Below are 14,064 nucleotides of genomic sequence, written 5' to 3'. Positions count from 1 at the left end.
CCTACTGATAAGCCATGCCTGTGTGGTAGAAAAAAACATACCCTTAGCCACAGTCCAGAGTGACAGGATGGAGCTAGCTAACTATCACTAGAAAATTTCTTTAGGGATGGTTCTTTCCATCCCAATTTCTCCAGGTTTATTATCACCAAAGTCTTCTAGCTCATCCATGACATTATTCAGCCTAATTCCTCTATAAACATTTTTATCCTTTCAAAGGATTACAAAGGCGGAGCATGCCGACAGGAGACCTTTTGGTCCATATCTCTGACCTTCCTCTAACTCCTGTCACAATTCATCTCTATACTCCCACATCATCACACATACACATACTTTTCTATGTACTGGATTTTCCCTCTTGTAGGTAATACCACTTATTATCTTCATGATTGCAAGGATAGTACTTCTGGCTCCAAGGGGGCTGTGGGGCCAGTGTTAATATCTTTCTTGCATTTAGTTCTAGCAGTATATGTAACAGTCACATTCCTGGTTAGTCAAAAATCATGAATATGCTATAGTCATGATCTCATTTTTCACATTGTACAAAAAATCACTGGAAAATAAAGTTAGCACTATAAAAACAAGAAATATGAACATGGATACACAGTAACATAGTAAATCAATAATAAACTTAATCTTTTATTCTTTATTCATACCTTTTCTATTGGAAGAAACTTCAGGTCAAAATTTGCTGAGGTCATGGTCCAGACAAGGAGATCAGCTGCATCTTTTTTACTGCCGCTGTTTCTCTCTTGGTTCAGCAATGTTTGGAACTCCTCCACTCCACACAAAGATCCAAGTACTGTCCGCTATAAAAAAAATATACTTATCTCAATATCTTTAAAGTAATTTTTATGAAGTACCTTAAATAACACATGAGCTTTTTCAATTCAGAGATGAAAAGGAGCTCAACAATATAAGCCTTGGACAGATGTCTACTTTTTTCAGAGCATATACCAAAGTAGATAATGGATGGAGTAAACAAAGCCATAAAAGTTCATGGTCTGACTCTTGGTCATTTACTTTGAGTGACTTTGGTGGGACCTATGCTGCTGCACTAGACATCAAAAGCATTTGATGTAATCTGGCACAAATCTTTGATTTCTACAGCTCCTCTTATACAATACCTATCCCTCACTCTGCTCCATCATTTCAGATTTTCTTTCTGACCATTCTAAATCTGCTACTGTTCAATTACTGTTCTTCTCCCATGTCTAAAACCTCTGGCATCCCACAAGATTTCATTCTATCTCCTATTCTTTTCTTCCAATTCAGAAATGATCTAGATGACCATACATCTCCTATACATTCTTATGCCAATGAGACTCCTTTTTTTTCTATGCTGTTCTGAAACCAATCTCCATTCTTCTACAATGAGTGCTACAAAACACCCAATTTCTAACCTTTCTATATCTGACTGGGGCAGAGGAAACCTGTTTACTCATTGTCACCAAGACTCAATATCTCCACCTGGCCACTTGATGCCATCTTCCAGAGCTGGTTCATTTTCTCTGATGGCACAAAACTTTTTTCATTTTGACACTAAACATTCTTGGATTATCCTTCACTAGCAAACTCAATTGTTAAACTCTTATCTCAACTATTGCTAGAGAAGCTTCCATGAAATTAGGTATTCTGTACCGACTTCAAACCTTCCTAACTCAGCTATTGACCCTACACAGGTGACTTCCTTGCCTTTCTGTAGAGTACACTTCTCATGTTACAATGATGAAGCATATTGATGGGAGACCTCCCACTCCATAATATTTAGGATGACTTGTCTATCTCAGTACCCCTGAGCTAGGTAGAGTCTAAAGCTTTCTAGCTCTCAATACTTCTCTTCTTGACAAACTTCAACCTCTCCCCATCTACTGCAATACTACATTTTTTTATTGCTACCCTCATGGCCATTCTTCTAAACTCAGTAGATTCATACTTCCCTTTCTTAGATCATATAGTGCTAGGTTTTCTGAAATGTCTCACTCTTTTTCTCTGCAATTACCTTTTGCAGGAGTTAACCAGCATGCTCGTTTTTCTTTCCTTCTAATGAAAGTCTCTGGAACTCTTTCCCCTGATGCCTCTCCACCTGTTTATGACTTGGACTCTCAGAAATGAATCTCAAGCCACTTCCTCTACACTGGCACGCACTTGACTGAATGCTATTCTAGTTCTTTTCTTTCTGCATCGACCCTCTCCTGGCCTTTTTTCTTTCTTTCTTGTTACTCTTTGAAATATGTAGATAGAAAAGGGTTAGAATGTCACAAAAGTGAAAATAGACATAGGTGACAGACAAAGTGATTGAAAAATAAAGGTTAATCTTATCATGGGATGGATCATGTTACCTGGTGAATGCTTGGCTAAAGTAATGAAAATACATTTAAACTACAAATATTTTTGTCACAGTGGTTTTTTTTTTGTAATGTAAATCAGCTTTCAGAGCACAGTGGCACCAATAAATTAAACAAGTTTTTAAAATGACATGCATTACAAAGTATTTCATGATTCAGAGATCATTGATAGGTACCTGGTAATGGTTGTCCTACAAGATGGATGGCACGGACTTATATCCCAGCTGTCCATTTTCAAAACCCATTAATTCTCTTACCTCAATCTGGAGGTGCCTGAACCAAACTCTGGACCAGGCCCAAGGTCTCTATCTACAGTGAGTCCTCCTTATAAAGTAATTCTTTATCTGGTAAATTCACAGTTATGGTATTTGGTAATTACTACCCTCAATTCTATTTACGGTAAGAAAAATTCACAGATAAGGTATCCGCTAGATATTTTGAAGAGGAAAGAGCAGGGAGAAGGTACGTCTGCCATATCCTATTATTACATGTTATAATGGGTTCAGTATACGGTAATTTCAATTTGCGGTAAGGTTTTCAGGAATGCATATGTACCATATAATGAGGACTTACTGTACTTTGTATTTCCTCCTTTCTTTTCACATAAGGATAGCTGACAACTAGCAACTGCTCCCTCCCTCCTGCTACTTTCCTTCTCACAGACAATATGCCAATCTCTTCCATTACACTTTCATTTGTACCATAATCATGCACATTCAATGACCCAATTATTTGGGCTCTGGATGCCTTGATATTTTGTAGGAGGAAAAGAGCAGGATCCCTAGCTCCATTACTCTGTCCCATTTAGTTGCCTTTAACAACACACATGGGAAATATCAATAGAGTCATCCCTTGATTATTGCGAGGGTCATGTTCCAGAACCCCCTACCACAGATGAAAATCCACAAAATAGAAACAGTTGGAGTGTTCATTGTTGTCATTTGGCTGAGGGCAGCCATATTGGATCTGTGTGGCTCAGTGAACAGACACCATGTGGAGTGCTGGGTCCCCAGTATAAAGGAAGAGGTGAATGGAGTAAGTTTGGACTAATAGTTATGGCCTTTTTTAAGTGCACTCCTAAGTTTGATAATGAATCTGAATATGAAAACTGGAAAAAGGATATAAGCATATGGTGTGAGTTAACTGATTTAACCAAGATAACCAGGCACTAGTCATATACTTATCTTTAATGGGCCGAGCTAGGACACCATCTTCTGAAATTGAATTAACAGTTCTGAAGAGTGAAAATGGTGTAAAGAGCATTGTTGAGAAACTGGACACATTGTTCTTGCCTGATAAATGTCAACGACAATTTGCAGCATTTCACAATTTGTATAATTTCAGAAGAAATAAGAATATTAATGAATATATGAAAGACTCTGAACAGAGATAGTTTAAGTTTATACAGGATAGAATGACACTGCTGGACTCTGTGATGGCTTTTATGTTTCTTGCTTCATGCAACTTGGCTGAGCATGAAATTCAAAGTGTGATGTCAGTGATCTCCGAAATAAACTATACATACATACATATACCAAAGGCTTTTTCCCCCTTACAAGGGAGGTACATACATACATACATATACCAAGGCTTTTTCCCCCTTACAAAGAAGGTAGCCAAAAAGGAAAAGGCATAAAATCATTCCCACCCATTCCATCCCTGAATACACTCCACACCCCTCCACCCTCCCTCTTATCTTAGCACCTCCTGAATGACGGGTCATCCCTGCACCTTGTCCACTGTCCTGGGTCAGAAGCAGTGTCGCAAGACACAGCACATCCACAGCAAGGCCGCTTCATTAAATCGGCGACCCCCCCTCTCCGTCCCCCCATGCATAAAAGGAGAAGACGGGGAGAAATCCCTTCGGGCTGCGTCAAAATTTGCTCACACATACTACTTCCCCCCCCCCGCCCATTCCACCTCATGCATCACAAAATCACCCATATACAACTATTCTCCATTCACCCCTGTCTTCTGTCCTCTCCCGTCCTTCCTCAACAGACATTCCCATCTTCTCCAAAGCCCCCTTCACCCCATCCATCTACCTCATCCTAGGACGTCCCTTCATATTCACTCCCTCCACATCTGCCTTCCATACCTCTTTTACTAGTCTTTCTTCACTCATTCTTTCCATGTGTCCAAACCATCCTAATAATCTTTCATCAACCCTATCTCCCAACACCCTTTCCACCCCTGTTCTCCTCCTCACCTCCTCATTTCTCAATCTATCCAGCCTAGTAACCCCCATCATACTTCTCAGACACCTCATCTCAAACACATTCAAACTCCTTCTCTCTTCCTCTCTTATGTTCCATGTTTCTGTCTCACACAGTGCTGTAGGCACAATCACTCCTTCATACAGTCTCCCCTTAGCTTCAATTCCCAAATGTCTATTTCTCATTACACTTTTTAATCCACCAAGGCATTTACTCACTTCTCTCAATCTACATTCTACCTCCACCTTCACTCCACCGTTTCCTGCCACATTTGCACCCAAGTATCTAAAACTATCCACTTCCTCCAGTCACTCTCCCTTAATGCTAACTTCCAGTCTGCTGCCACTTTCACCCCTTGTACATCTCATCACCTTACTTTTACCCACATTTATCTTTAACTTTCTTCTTTCACACACTCTCACAAACTCTGTCACCAACTTTCTCAATCCCTCTTCTGATCCTGCTACAAGCGCAGTGTCATCCGCAAACAAAAGCTGGCTCACCTCCCAGTTTTCTCCATTTTCTTTAAACATCTCCAATCCCTGACCCACTACCCTTGCATTTACCTCTCTCACCACCCCATCCATGTATAAGTTGAACAGCCAGGGCAACATAACACATCCCTGATGAAGTCCCACCTTTACCTTGAACCACTCACTCTCTCCATTTCTAATCCTGACACATGCTCTACTACTCTCGTAAAAACTCTTGACAGCTCCTAGAAGCTTTCCTCCTATCATACTTCTCAGACACCTCATCTCAAACACATTCAAACTCCTTCTCTCTTCCTCTCTTATGTTCCATGTTTCTGCCAAAAAGAAAAAGGCATATAAACCATTCCCACCCATTCCATCCCTAATACACTCCACCCTCTACCCTCCCTCTTATCTTAGCACCTCCTGGATGACGGGTCATCCCTGCATCTTGTCCACTGCCCTGAATCAGAGGCAGTGTTGCAAGACACAGCACATCCACAGCAAGGCTGCTTCATTAAATCGGCGACCCCCTCTCCATCCCCTCATGCAGAAAAGGAGAAGATGGGGAGAAATCCATCATTCATACGTCTGTCAACTGTGATTCTACTGTTAATAACATGTCAAATTTTTCTCACACGTACTACCTCACCCCCCATCCCCCACCCATTCCACCTCATGCATCACAAAATCATCCATATACAACCATTCTTCATTCACCCGTCTTCTGTCCTCTCCTGTCCTTCCTCAACAGACATTCCCCTCTTCCCCAAAGCCCCCTTCACCCCATCCATCCATCTCATCCTAGGTCGCCCCCTAATGTTCACTCCCTCCACATCTGCCTTCCATACCTCTTTTACTAGTCTTTCTTCACTCATTCTTTCCATGTGTCCAAACCATTCCAATACTCTCTCATCCACCCTATCTCCCAACTCCCTTACCACCCCTGTTCTCCTCCTTACCTCCTCATTTCTCAATCTATCCAGCCTAGTAACCCCCATCATACTTCTCAGACACCTCATCTCAAACACATTCAAACTCCTTCTCTCTTCCTCTCTCATGTTCCATGTTTCTGCTCCATACAGTGCTGTTGGCACAATCACTCCTTCATACAGTCTGCCCTTAGCTTCAATTCCCAAATGTCTATTTCTCATTACACTTTTTAATCCACCAAGGCATTTACTCACTTCTCTCGATCTACATTCTACCTCCACTCACCCCTTTCCTGCCACATTTGCACCCAAGTATCTCAAACTATCCACTTCCTCCAGTCACTCTCCCTTAATACTCACTTCCAGTCTGCTGCCACTTTCACCCCTTGTACATCTCATCACCTTACTTTTACCCACATTTATCTTCAACTTTCTTCTTTCACACACTCTCACAAACTCTGTCACCAACTTTCTCAATCCCTCTTCTGATCCTGCTACAAGCGCAGTGTCATCCGCAAACAAAAGCTGGCTCACCTCCCAGTTTTCTCCATTTTCTTTAAACATCCCTGATGAAGTCCCACCTTTACCTTGAACCACTCACTCTCTCCATTTCTAATCCTGACACATGCTCTACTACTCTCGTAAAAACTCTTGACAGCTCCTAGAAGCTTTCCTCCTATCCCGTATATCTGCAAAACCTCCCACATTGCCTTCCTGTCTACCCTGTCATAAGCCATTTCCAGATCCATAAAAGCCCAAAAAACATCCTTACCTTTTCCTATACCTTTCTCACATATCTGTCTTACCACAAAAATCTGATCTACACATCCTCTACCTGTCCTAAAACCACACTGTTCCTCGCCAATTACTCCCTCTGTTTCTTTCCTAATCCTCTTAATCAAGATCCTCCCATAAGCCTTCCCAACTACACTTAACCCTTTTCCCTTATAAAGAGGAACTATACAGGCACTCCTCCAGTCCTCCGGCACTCTACCCTCTCTCCAGCAAACATTAAATAACCTCACCAGCCAGTCCACCATCACTGTACCTCCTTTTTTTAGACTTTCAGCATGGCATCCATCCAGACTAGGTGCCTTACCTGCTCTCTTATCATCTTAACAACTGCCTTCACCTCATCCTTCCTTATTTCTCCTCCATTTTCCTCACTCATCACAGTCATTTTCTTAGCACTTCCCACTGCAACTATCTTTCCCTCCCTATCCTCCTTCACATTTAGCAACTCCCTAAAATACTCTGCCCATCTTCCCCTTACTGCCTTCTTTTCCATTATCATCTCTCCATCTGCACCTTTTACCTATTCTTCTCTACTTGATTCGCCTCCTCTTTCCAAAACACCTTTTTATTACTTTCAAAATTTTCTGTCATACTCTTACCCCATTTCACATCTGCTCTCCTCTTTGCCTCCTTTACTTTGTGCTTTACTTCTCTTCTCTTTTCTTTGTACCTCTCATATGACTCCCTCATCCTATTTTGTAGCCAATCTGTGAAAGCTCGCTTCTTCTCTTCTACAACCTTCTTTGTTTCCTCATCCCACCATTCACTACCCTTTCTTCTATTTACTCCCGTCCTTCTTGTTCCACACACCATCTTTGCACACTTTGTGACTCCCTCCTTGAACCATCCCCATTCCTCTTCCACACCTAGCTCTACTCTATCCTTCACTCCTTCCCACCCCTCTCTCAGCTTCTTCTTGTACTCCTCCTTTTCATTTAAAGAATTCACTCTAAGCACCTTCCTACCTTTTGTCCTTTTCCTCTTTCTCCATCTATCCCCCCACTCTCAACTTACCTCCCACCAAAAAATGATCTGATATTCCCCCACCCTCTCCCCTTAGCACATCTACATCCTTAACTCTTCCTATTATACTACTATCTACCACTACAAAGTCCATTAACGCTCTATTTACCACCCTTCCATCCACCACCCTCTCCCATGTGTACTTATGCTGGACTTCCTTTTGAAACACTGTACTTGCTATCATCAACTCTCTTTCTAGACACATCTCCACCATCAACTCTCCACTACAATTCTTTCCTGGAACTCCACATTTCCCAACCACAATTGGTTCATTTCCTACCCTAGCATAAGGTCTCCCAATACTACTACATTGACGTTCCTCCCTAATCCCTCTATGCACTCATTTAAATCTATCCAAAAAGCCTCCCTTTCTTCTACACTCTTCTCACTTACAAAAACCCACATCTCCTTCCCCAATTTCATCTTCAACCACATTAACCTTGAAGAAACCTCCTTCCACTCCACTACACGTTTACCTATCTCTTCACTTACTAGTATAGCCACCCCTTCTCTCCCTCGCCCTCTCTTCACTCCTGAGAACCTCCCAACTACACTCCCAAACTCACATTCACCCTTCCCTCTCAACTTAGTTTCACTCAAAACCAAAACATCCATCTTTCGTCTCACAAATATACTTCCTATCTCTTCCCTTTTACTCTCATCTGTACCAAATCCACGCACATTAAAAGACCCAAACCTTAGGGTGCTGGTTGGAAAACTCCTAGACCTTCTTATGCCTTTACTTTTTTTAGGAATGTCCCCTGTGGGGCTACAGGGAGAAGGATACCTGGTCCCAATTCCCGTCCCGTTTTTGTCGCTTTTTACGATCCAAGTGGGAATACTTGGTGGCAGCATTCTTTTCCCCCACCACTTTAAAAGGTGTCCTTGGTCAGCAATTGAGTGTACACTCAACTCAGGAGTCAGATAAGGACAGAAGTGTAGTGTCCCTCAAGCATTAAAGCCAAGCCTGTCTTTTATGGCAATAATAAAGAGGTCTATTATGCCACCTATGGACAGAGACCACACAGATCATGACAGAAATGTAGGTTTCGAAGAAGAGGAAGAGGTGCAGTAATATTGACACAAGTTGACTTGAGTGATCATGGGACTAATCAAAGACTCAATCCTCTGGATTGTGATGACCAAATTTCATGATGGGTGATATGTGATTCGTGTTACCATTGAGTTCAATATTGTCTGCATTTGTATGAGAATAATAAGGTGTCATTTGGGGGTATCAATGAACAAGATACTGGTGGTAATAGTGAGGAATACATGATACAAATGTCAGTATTTGTTGGATATGCCAGTGATGAAAATGTCAAACAAACTAAGATTATGCTTTTGGTCAAGGAGTCTCGAAATTGTGGTATTTTGGATACTGGTTGTTCAACTACAGTTAGCGGTCAACAGTGGTTGGATAATTACTTGAACAACCTGTGTGATGAAGAGTTGGCCATGGTGAGAGAAGAAAAATCTAGCTGTATATTTACGTTTGGTGATGGTGTAACCTATTGATCCATTAAGTGTGTAGTACTTCCATGTTGGATTGGAGGTGTGAGATCTGAGCTGTCAACCAATGTTATTAAGTGCAATCTTTCACTTCTGATTAATAAGCAGTCAATGAAAAAAGAAAAAATGGTTCTTGATTTTGGTACAGATTCGGTGAAGATTAAGAATAAATGGGTAAAGTTGAAGGTAGCATTGTCAGGTCACTACATGTTGCCACTATTCTTGGGACTAGAACCAGGGATCCAGAATGTGTTGCTGGCTTCAACAGATAGCAGTAAAACTACTTTAAATCTTTGTCAATTTAACCATCTGGGTGCGGAGAGATTAATAAATGCTGCAAAATGCTGAAATGATGGAGAGGGACATGGAGAAACAGATTAGAAATGTTACTGAAAATTGTGAAAAGTGTATAAAATATAAACACCCAAAACCTAGACCAGTTGTCAGTGTGCAGATGGCAGAGAAATTTAATGAAGTAATTGCAAAGGATCTGAAATGGGTATGATAACATCTGTTTCTTATCATAGTAGATCTTACTACAAGATATTGTATGGCATCAGCCATCACCAACAAGTCTACTAAGACAGTGGTTGGCAGTGTCTTCAGAAATAAGATTTCATTGTTTGGTGCTCCAAGGAAACTTCTCTCAGACAATGGACTTTAATTTAATAATAGTGACACGAGAGAATTTGGCGATCTGTTTGGTGCTAAAACTTTAATCACTGCTGCAGAAAGTCTGTGGTGCAATGGCACATGTGAATGACTGAATGCTATAATTGGTGACACAGGTAAGTGTTTGGGGATATAAAAGTGTGATATCAATGTAACCTTGGCTTGGGCAGTGTCAGCCCATAATGCATTGGCAAATAATTCCGGCTTTAGCCCAAACCAATTAGTATTTGGTTTCAATCCTGCAGTGCCATATGTCACCAGTAACTCCTTGCCTGCTCTAGAGTCAGTTTCTGGTTTGGATATTGTGTGACAAAGCTTGAATGCTCAGAGAGCCCACATTTGCTGATTATCTAAACTTCCCCTGAGGTCTCAGACAGATTGTCCTCAGACTTGTGGTGGATCATCCATTGGCACTCGGAAGGCACTGAGGAATATGGAGGGCATATGTGATCAGGAGGAGGTGGATGAGGATTCAGAGAGGTTTGCTTCATCTACATCAACATCTGAAAACACTGAGGAAGTACTGGTAGATGATAGTGGTGAGGCACAAGAGGTATAACATGGACAAAATTATATTGTATGTAACTCTGAATTGCCAGAGAACTCTAAAAAGCGATACAAGACCATTTAAACTGCTAGTGGGGCAAAGGATCCGAGGACTGAATGAAAAAACTGGCAGGAAGAGGTGAATGAGCAGAAGAAGGAAAATTATTGGAATGGATGAAAGACTTCCTGACTGGGAGGAAAATGAGAGTAGTAATTAGAGATAAATTCTCAAATTGGGAAGAAATGATAAGTGGTGTCCCGCTGGAATCAGTTCAACTTCCAAAAGGATTCTGATGGGTGTGTAGAGTGTGTGGATTTTTTGGAAGTTGCAGAATTGGAAGTGGTCCCTGATGAAGTGGAGATGATCATGTTTTACTCTAATGAAGAAGTGATAAAAGCAAAGGAGCTATAGTACAAAATTGGAGGAGGAGGAAAAAAAAATACCGCAGTGCTGCAACTTATATCCATTTATGGTTCTAGATTGTTTTAGTTTTGGATGAAGATTTGAATACAGTCTTGCTAGTATGGTTTTTGCTTCTCTTTTGGCAGGAATTTTCTGTGAGGGTAATGTCTGGAGGGATGTGCAGTGGTTGAGAGTTTGGTGGTTGGTCTTCAAGTACTTATTTCATGATCTGAGCATGTATGTTTTCATATGGATGTGTTGTATGGTGTAAATGTTTGAGTAGTATGCTGCTGGTATGATTTTTTTTTGCATTCAGTTGGTTGTGGTTGTGTTATGTAATGAGATGGGTAGGTTGGACTAAGAGCTCTTTCAATGAGCTGTGTGCTTATTATTTTCATGTGTTCTATGGGAAGGGTTTTAGGTTCTGTGTGCAGATATTCTATAGGGGTCATCTTAGTGCATCTTGTTTTTTATTCTCAAAACTTTGCTTTGTGCAGTTTGTTAGGTGTTTACATTTGTTTCCTTGATTGCTGGGAACCATGCTGTGGAGGCACAGTTGTATGCGTTTCTCAAGAACTGTTTGTAGATTGTGTTCAGTTTCCTTCTGTTCACCAAAACCCATGTGTGCTATTGGTCTAAGCCTTGCAAAATTACACGTGTTGATCTGTTAACATCAGCAAGTGCTTACTAGTTTGTTTATGTCCTTCATGTCTCTTGAAGTTCCCATAGGTGGAAAAGGTCTTAATACTGAATCATAACGATAACTGCCAGCTGCTGCAGCAAGAATGGAGACAAGCAGATCAGCAGGTCGTGGATCAGCCCTCAGCTTCTCCACAAGTGTTATCTGAGTTTCTTCTGTTATAGCTGATTCATCCCAATTCTCAGCTTCAGTTGCAGCCTGCAAAATGAATTGGTACTATAATGGTAACAAACAGGATGACCTATGTAAAGGATTTTAGTGTCAAGAGGGTTAAAACATGAGGAACAGATCTATATAAAAGATCTCTTCATATTCAGTGATGAAATCTTTGGAAATAAACAAATTCAAATAACATTGGTACTTTTTTCAATCACCTGTAGTGCATGCCGATGATTACTTCCGACTTCACAGGTTGGATCTTGTGAGCTGTCCTCCTGATAGCCACTGTTTCTCCCAACCTCTGCCCCTCCATCCTCCAGCATGGTAGTAAGGTTTCTAGGAACTTGAATTTATTGAACACCAGTTTATTTTGTAGGAACTCTACCCTTTGTACAAAAGAACTGAAAAGAAAATCAATGTCACTATTGCACATAATGACAATGATCAAGGATTAAGTTAAATTAACATATCATACCAATAATGGTTGCAAAGATTTAAATAATTTTGAATGCCATAATACTAACCCTTACAGCCGAGACTATAGATAAAAAATTTATTCCTATACAGTGATCATGGAGATTAGAAAGGTAACTACAAGAGTACAACAAAATTAACCTGTATATTTAAATCTATGATTCCAGCTTGGGTTATATCATCTTTAGGATAAGCCAGTTGATGCAAAAGTGGGGGGAAACTATTTCTTAACATCTTTGAGACATGTAGCCTTTTTTAATTTGTTCCCAAGACATGTACCCTCCTGTCCCAAACCAAGAGATCTCTGTCAATTCTATCCACTCCCTTCAAGTGGCCTGAAAACCACAACCAAGTCACCTCTCTTCTTTCCTTCTAGTCTCTCCTAGTATAGTTTATCTGCAAAACTGAAAATCAATTTGGTTGCTGCTCTTTGTATTCTCTTGATCTTGTTTATATCTTTTACTTTGTCCAGGAGGTGCCAATATAAGAGTGAGGGAAGGGGGTGGATGGGAGTGGAGTATGTTGGGGATGGAATGGGTGGGAATGTTTTTTACCCCTTTGTTTTTTGGCTACCTCCCTTATAAGGGAGAAAAAGCCTTTGGTATATGTATGTATTTTGTTCAGACCATACTACTGTTGCATATTCCAATCTACTAGGTAGATTAGCTCTGTATGCTTTTTTTTTTATTATCTCTTCATCCATATCGTGAAAAGTTATCCCTGATCAATACTTCCAAATCTTTCTCCTCTTTTGCTTTTGTGATTGTTTCTGTACTTTCTAATATTCAAATTCATTTTGTACTCTTGGATTCAAGCAAATATATTATCTAGTTTTTCAAACAACTCTCAGTTCTCATCTCTCAGTTATTTAGTTATACAAATATAGTGTGATAGAAAAAAAAATATTATGTCATCTGCTGATACTTTTAACTATACTTCAGGTACAGTTACACAAAGGTGTACTACCCACCCTATTTTTATTATGCAAATATTATTGTTGTTCCTATGTGCATTGTTCAAAGCAAAAAATCTTGTATCATTTAGAAAATATATACATGTATACCAACAGCTTTATCCCCCTTACAAGGGAGGTAGCCAAAGTCAAAGGAATAAATCCGCTCCCAACCATTTGGGAGTAAAAACCATGGGGTAATCAAAAGATTTTTGAGTGGGACTGTACCTTTCCAGAGAACTGTAGGAGGTTGGTTGAATTTTTCAGACTGTCTTTGCCTTCCACAATATTACTGGAGATCCACACCAGATCTTGGTGCTTCTTCAATATAAGATGTCAAGTTTTGGAGCTAACAAAACCTTCCGTGGTAAGTAGAGTACTGAGAAATATGGTAGGGGTTACTAGGTTGGACAGAGTGAGAATGAGGTGAGAAGGAAGGTGGGAGTGGAAATAGAGATGACAGATAGGGCTGATGAAAGATCACTGGGATGGTTTGGATACATGGAAAGAATGAATAATGAAAGATTAGCAAAAGAGGTGTGGAAGGCAGAGGTGGAAGGTGTGGACTTAAGGGGATGACTAAGGATGGTCGTCAATTAAGTGAAGCAGCCTTCTTGTAGATGTGCTGTGTCTTCCTACATTGCTTCTGACCCAGGACAAAGGGCGGGATACAGGGATGACCTGCCATCCATGAAGAGCTATGATGAAAGGGAGAAAGGGTGACGGATGGGAGTGGAATGGGTGGGAGTAGGTGTGTGCCTTTGACTTGGTAACCTCCCTTATAAGGACGAAAAAGCTTTAGGTAGATAGATAGAAACACAGTACTTCCAAAACTTTTTATAATTATGGTTTGGCAAATTCA

At 40.6% G+C, this 14,064-nt stretch overlaps 1 protein-coding gene across 8 annotated transcripts in view; it reads right to left on the bottom strand.

Annotated features, from left to right (window-relative positions):
* Positions 1-14,064, bottom strand: part of LOC143040870 (protein mono-ADP-ribosyltransferase PARP16-like) — a 45,355-nt gene that overhangs the window by 24,850 nt on the left and 6,441 nt on the right. For 3 of the 8 annotated variants that reach the window (XM_076212312.1, XM_076212337.1, XM_076212333.1), the window contains exons 3-5: positions 11,992-12,198; positions 11,606-11,815; positions 654-806 (exon numbers count right to left, since the gene is read on the bottom strand). In XM_076212312.1, the coding sequence (XP_076068427.1) occupies positions 654-806; positions 11,606-11,815; positions 11,992-12,099 (471 nt within the window). In that variant the 5' untranslated portion in view covers positions 12,100-12,198. Of the gene's footprint in view, positions 1-653; positions 807-11,605; positions 11,816-11,991; positions 12,199-13,430; positions 13,582-14,064 lie in introns of all 8 variants that reach the window. The other 5 variants (XM_076212317.1, XM_076212350.1, XM_076212344.1 and 2 more) reach the window with 3 other exon arrangements.

The sequence above is a fragment of the Oratosquilla oratoria genome, chromosome 2 (genome assembly GCF_046742065.1).
Source record: "Oratosquilla oratoria isolate Oo_2021 chromosome 2, ASM4674206v1, whole genome shotgun sequence".
Taxonomy (NCBI): Eukaryota; Metazoa; Arthropoda; class Malacostraca; order Stomatopoda; family Squillidae; genus Oratosquilla; species Oratosquilla oratoria.
This window is presented reverse-complemented; position numbering and strand designations above follow the sequence as displayed.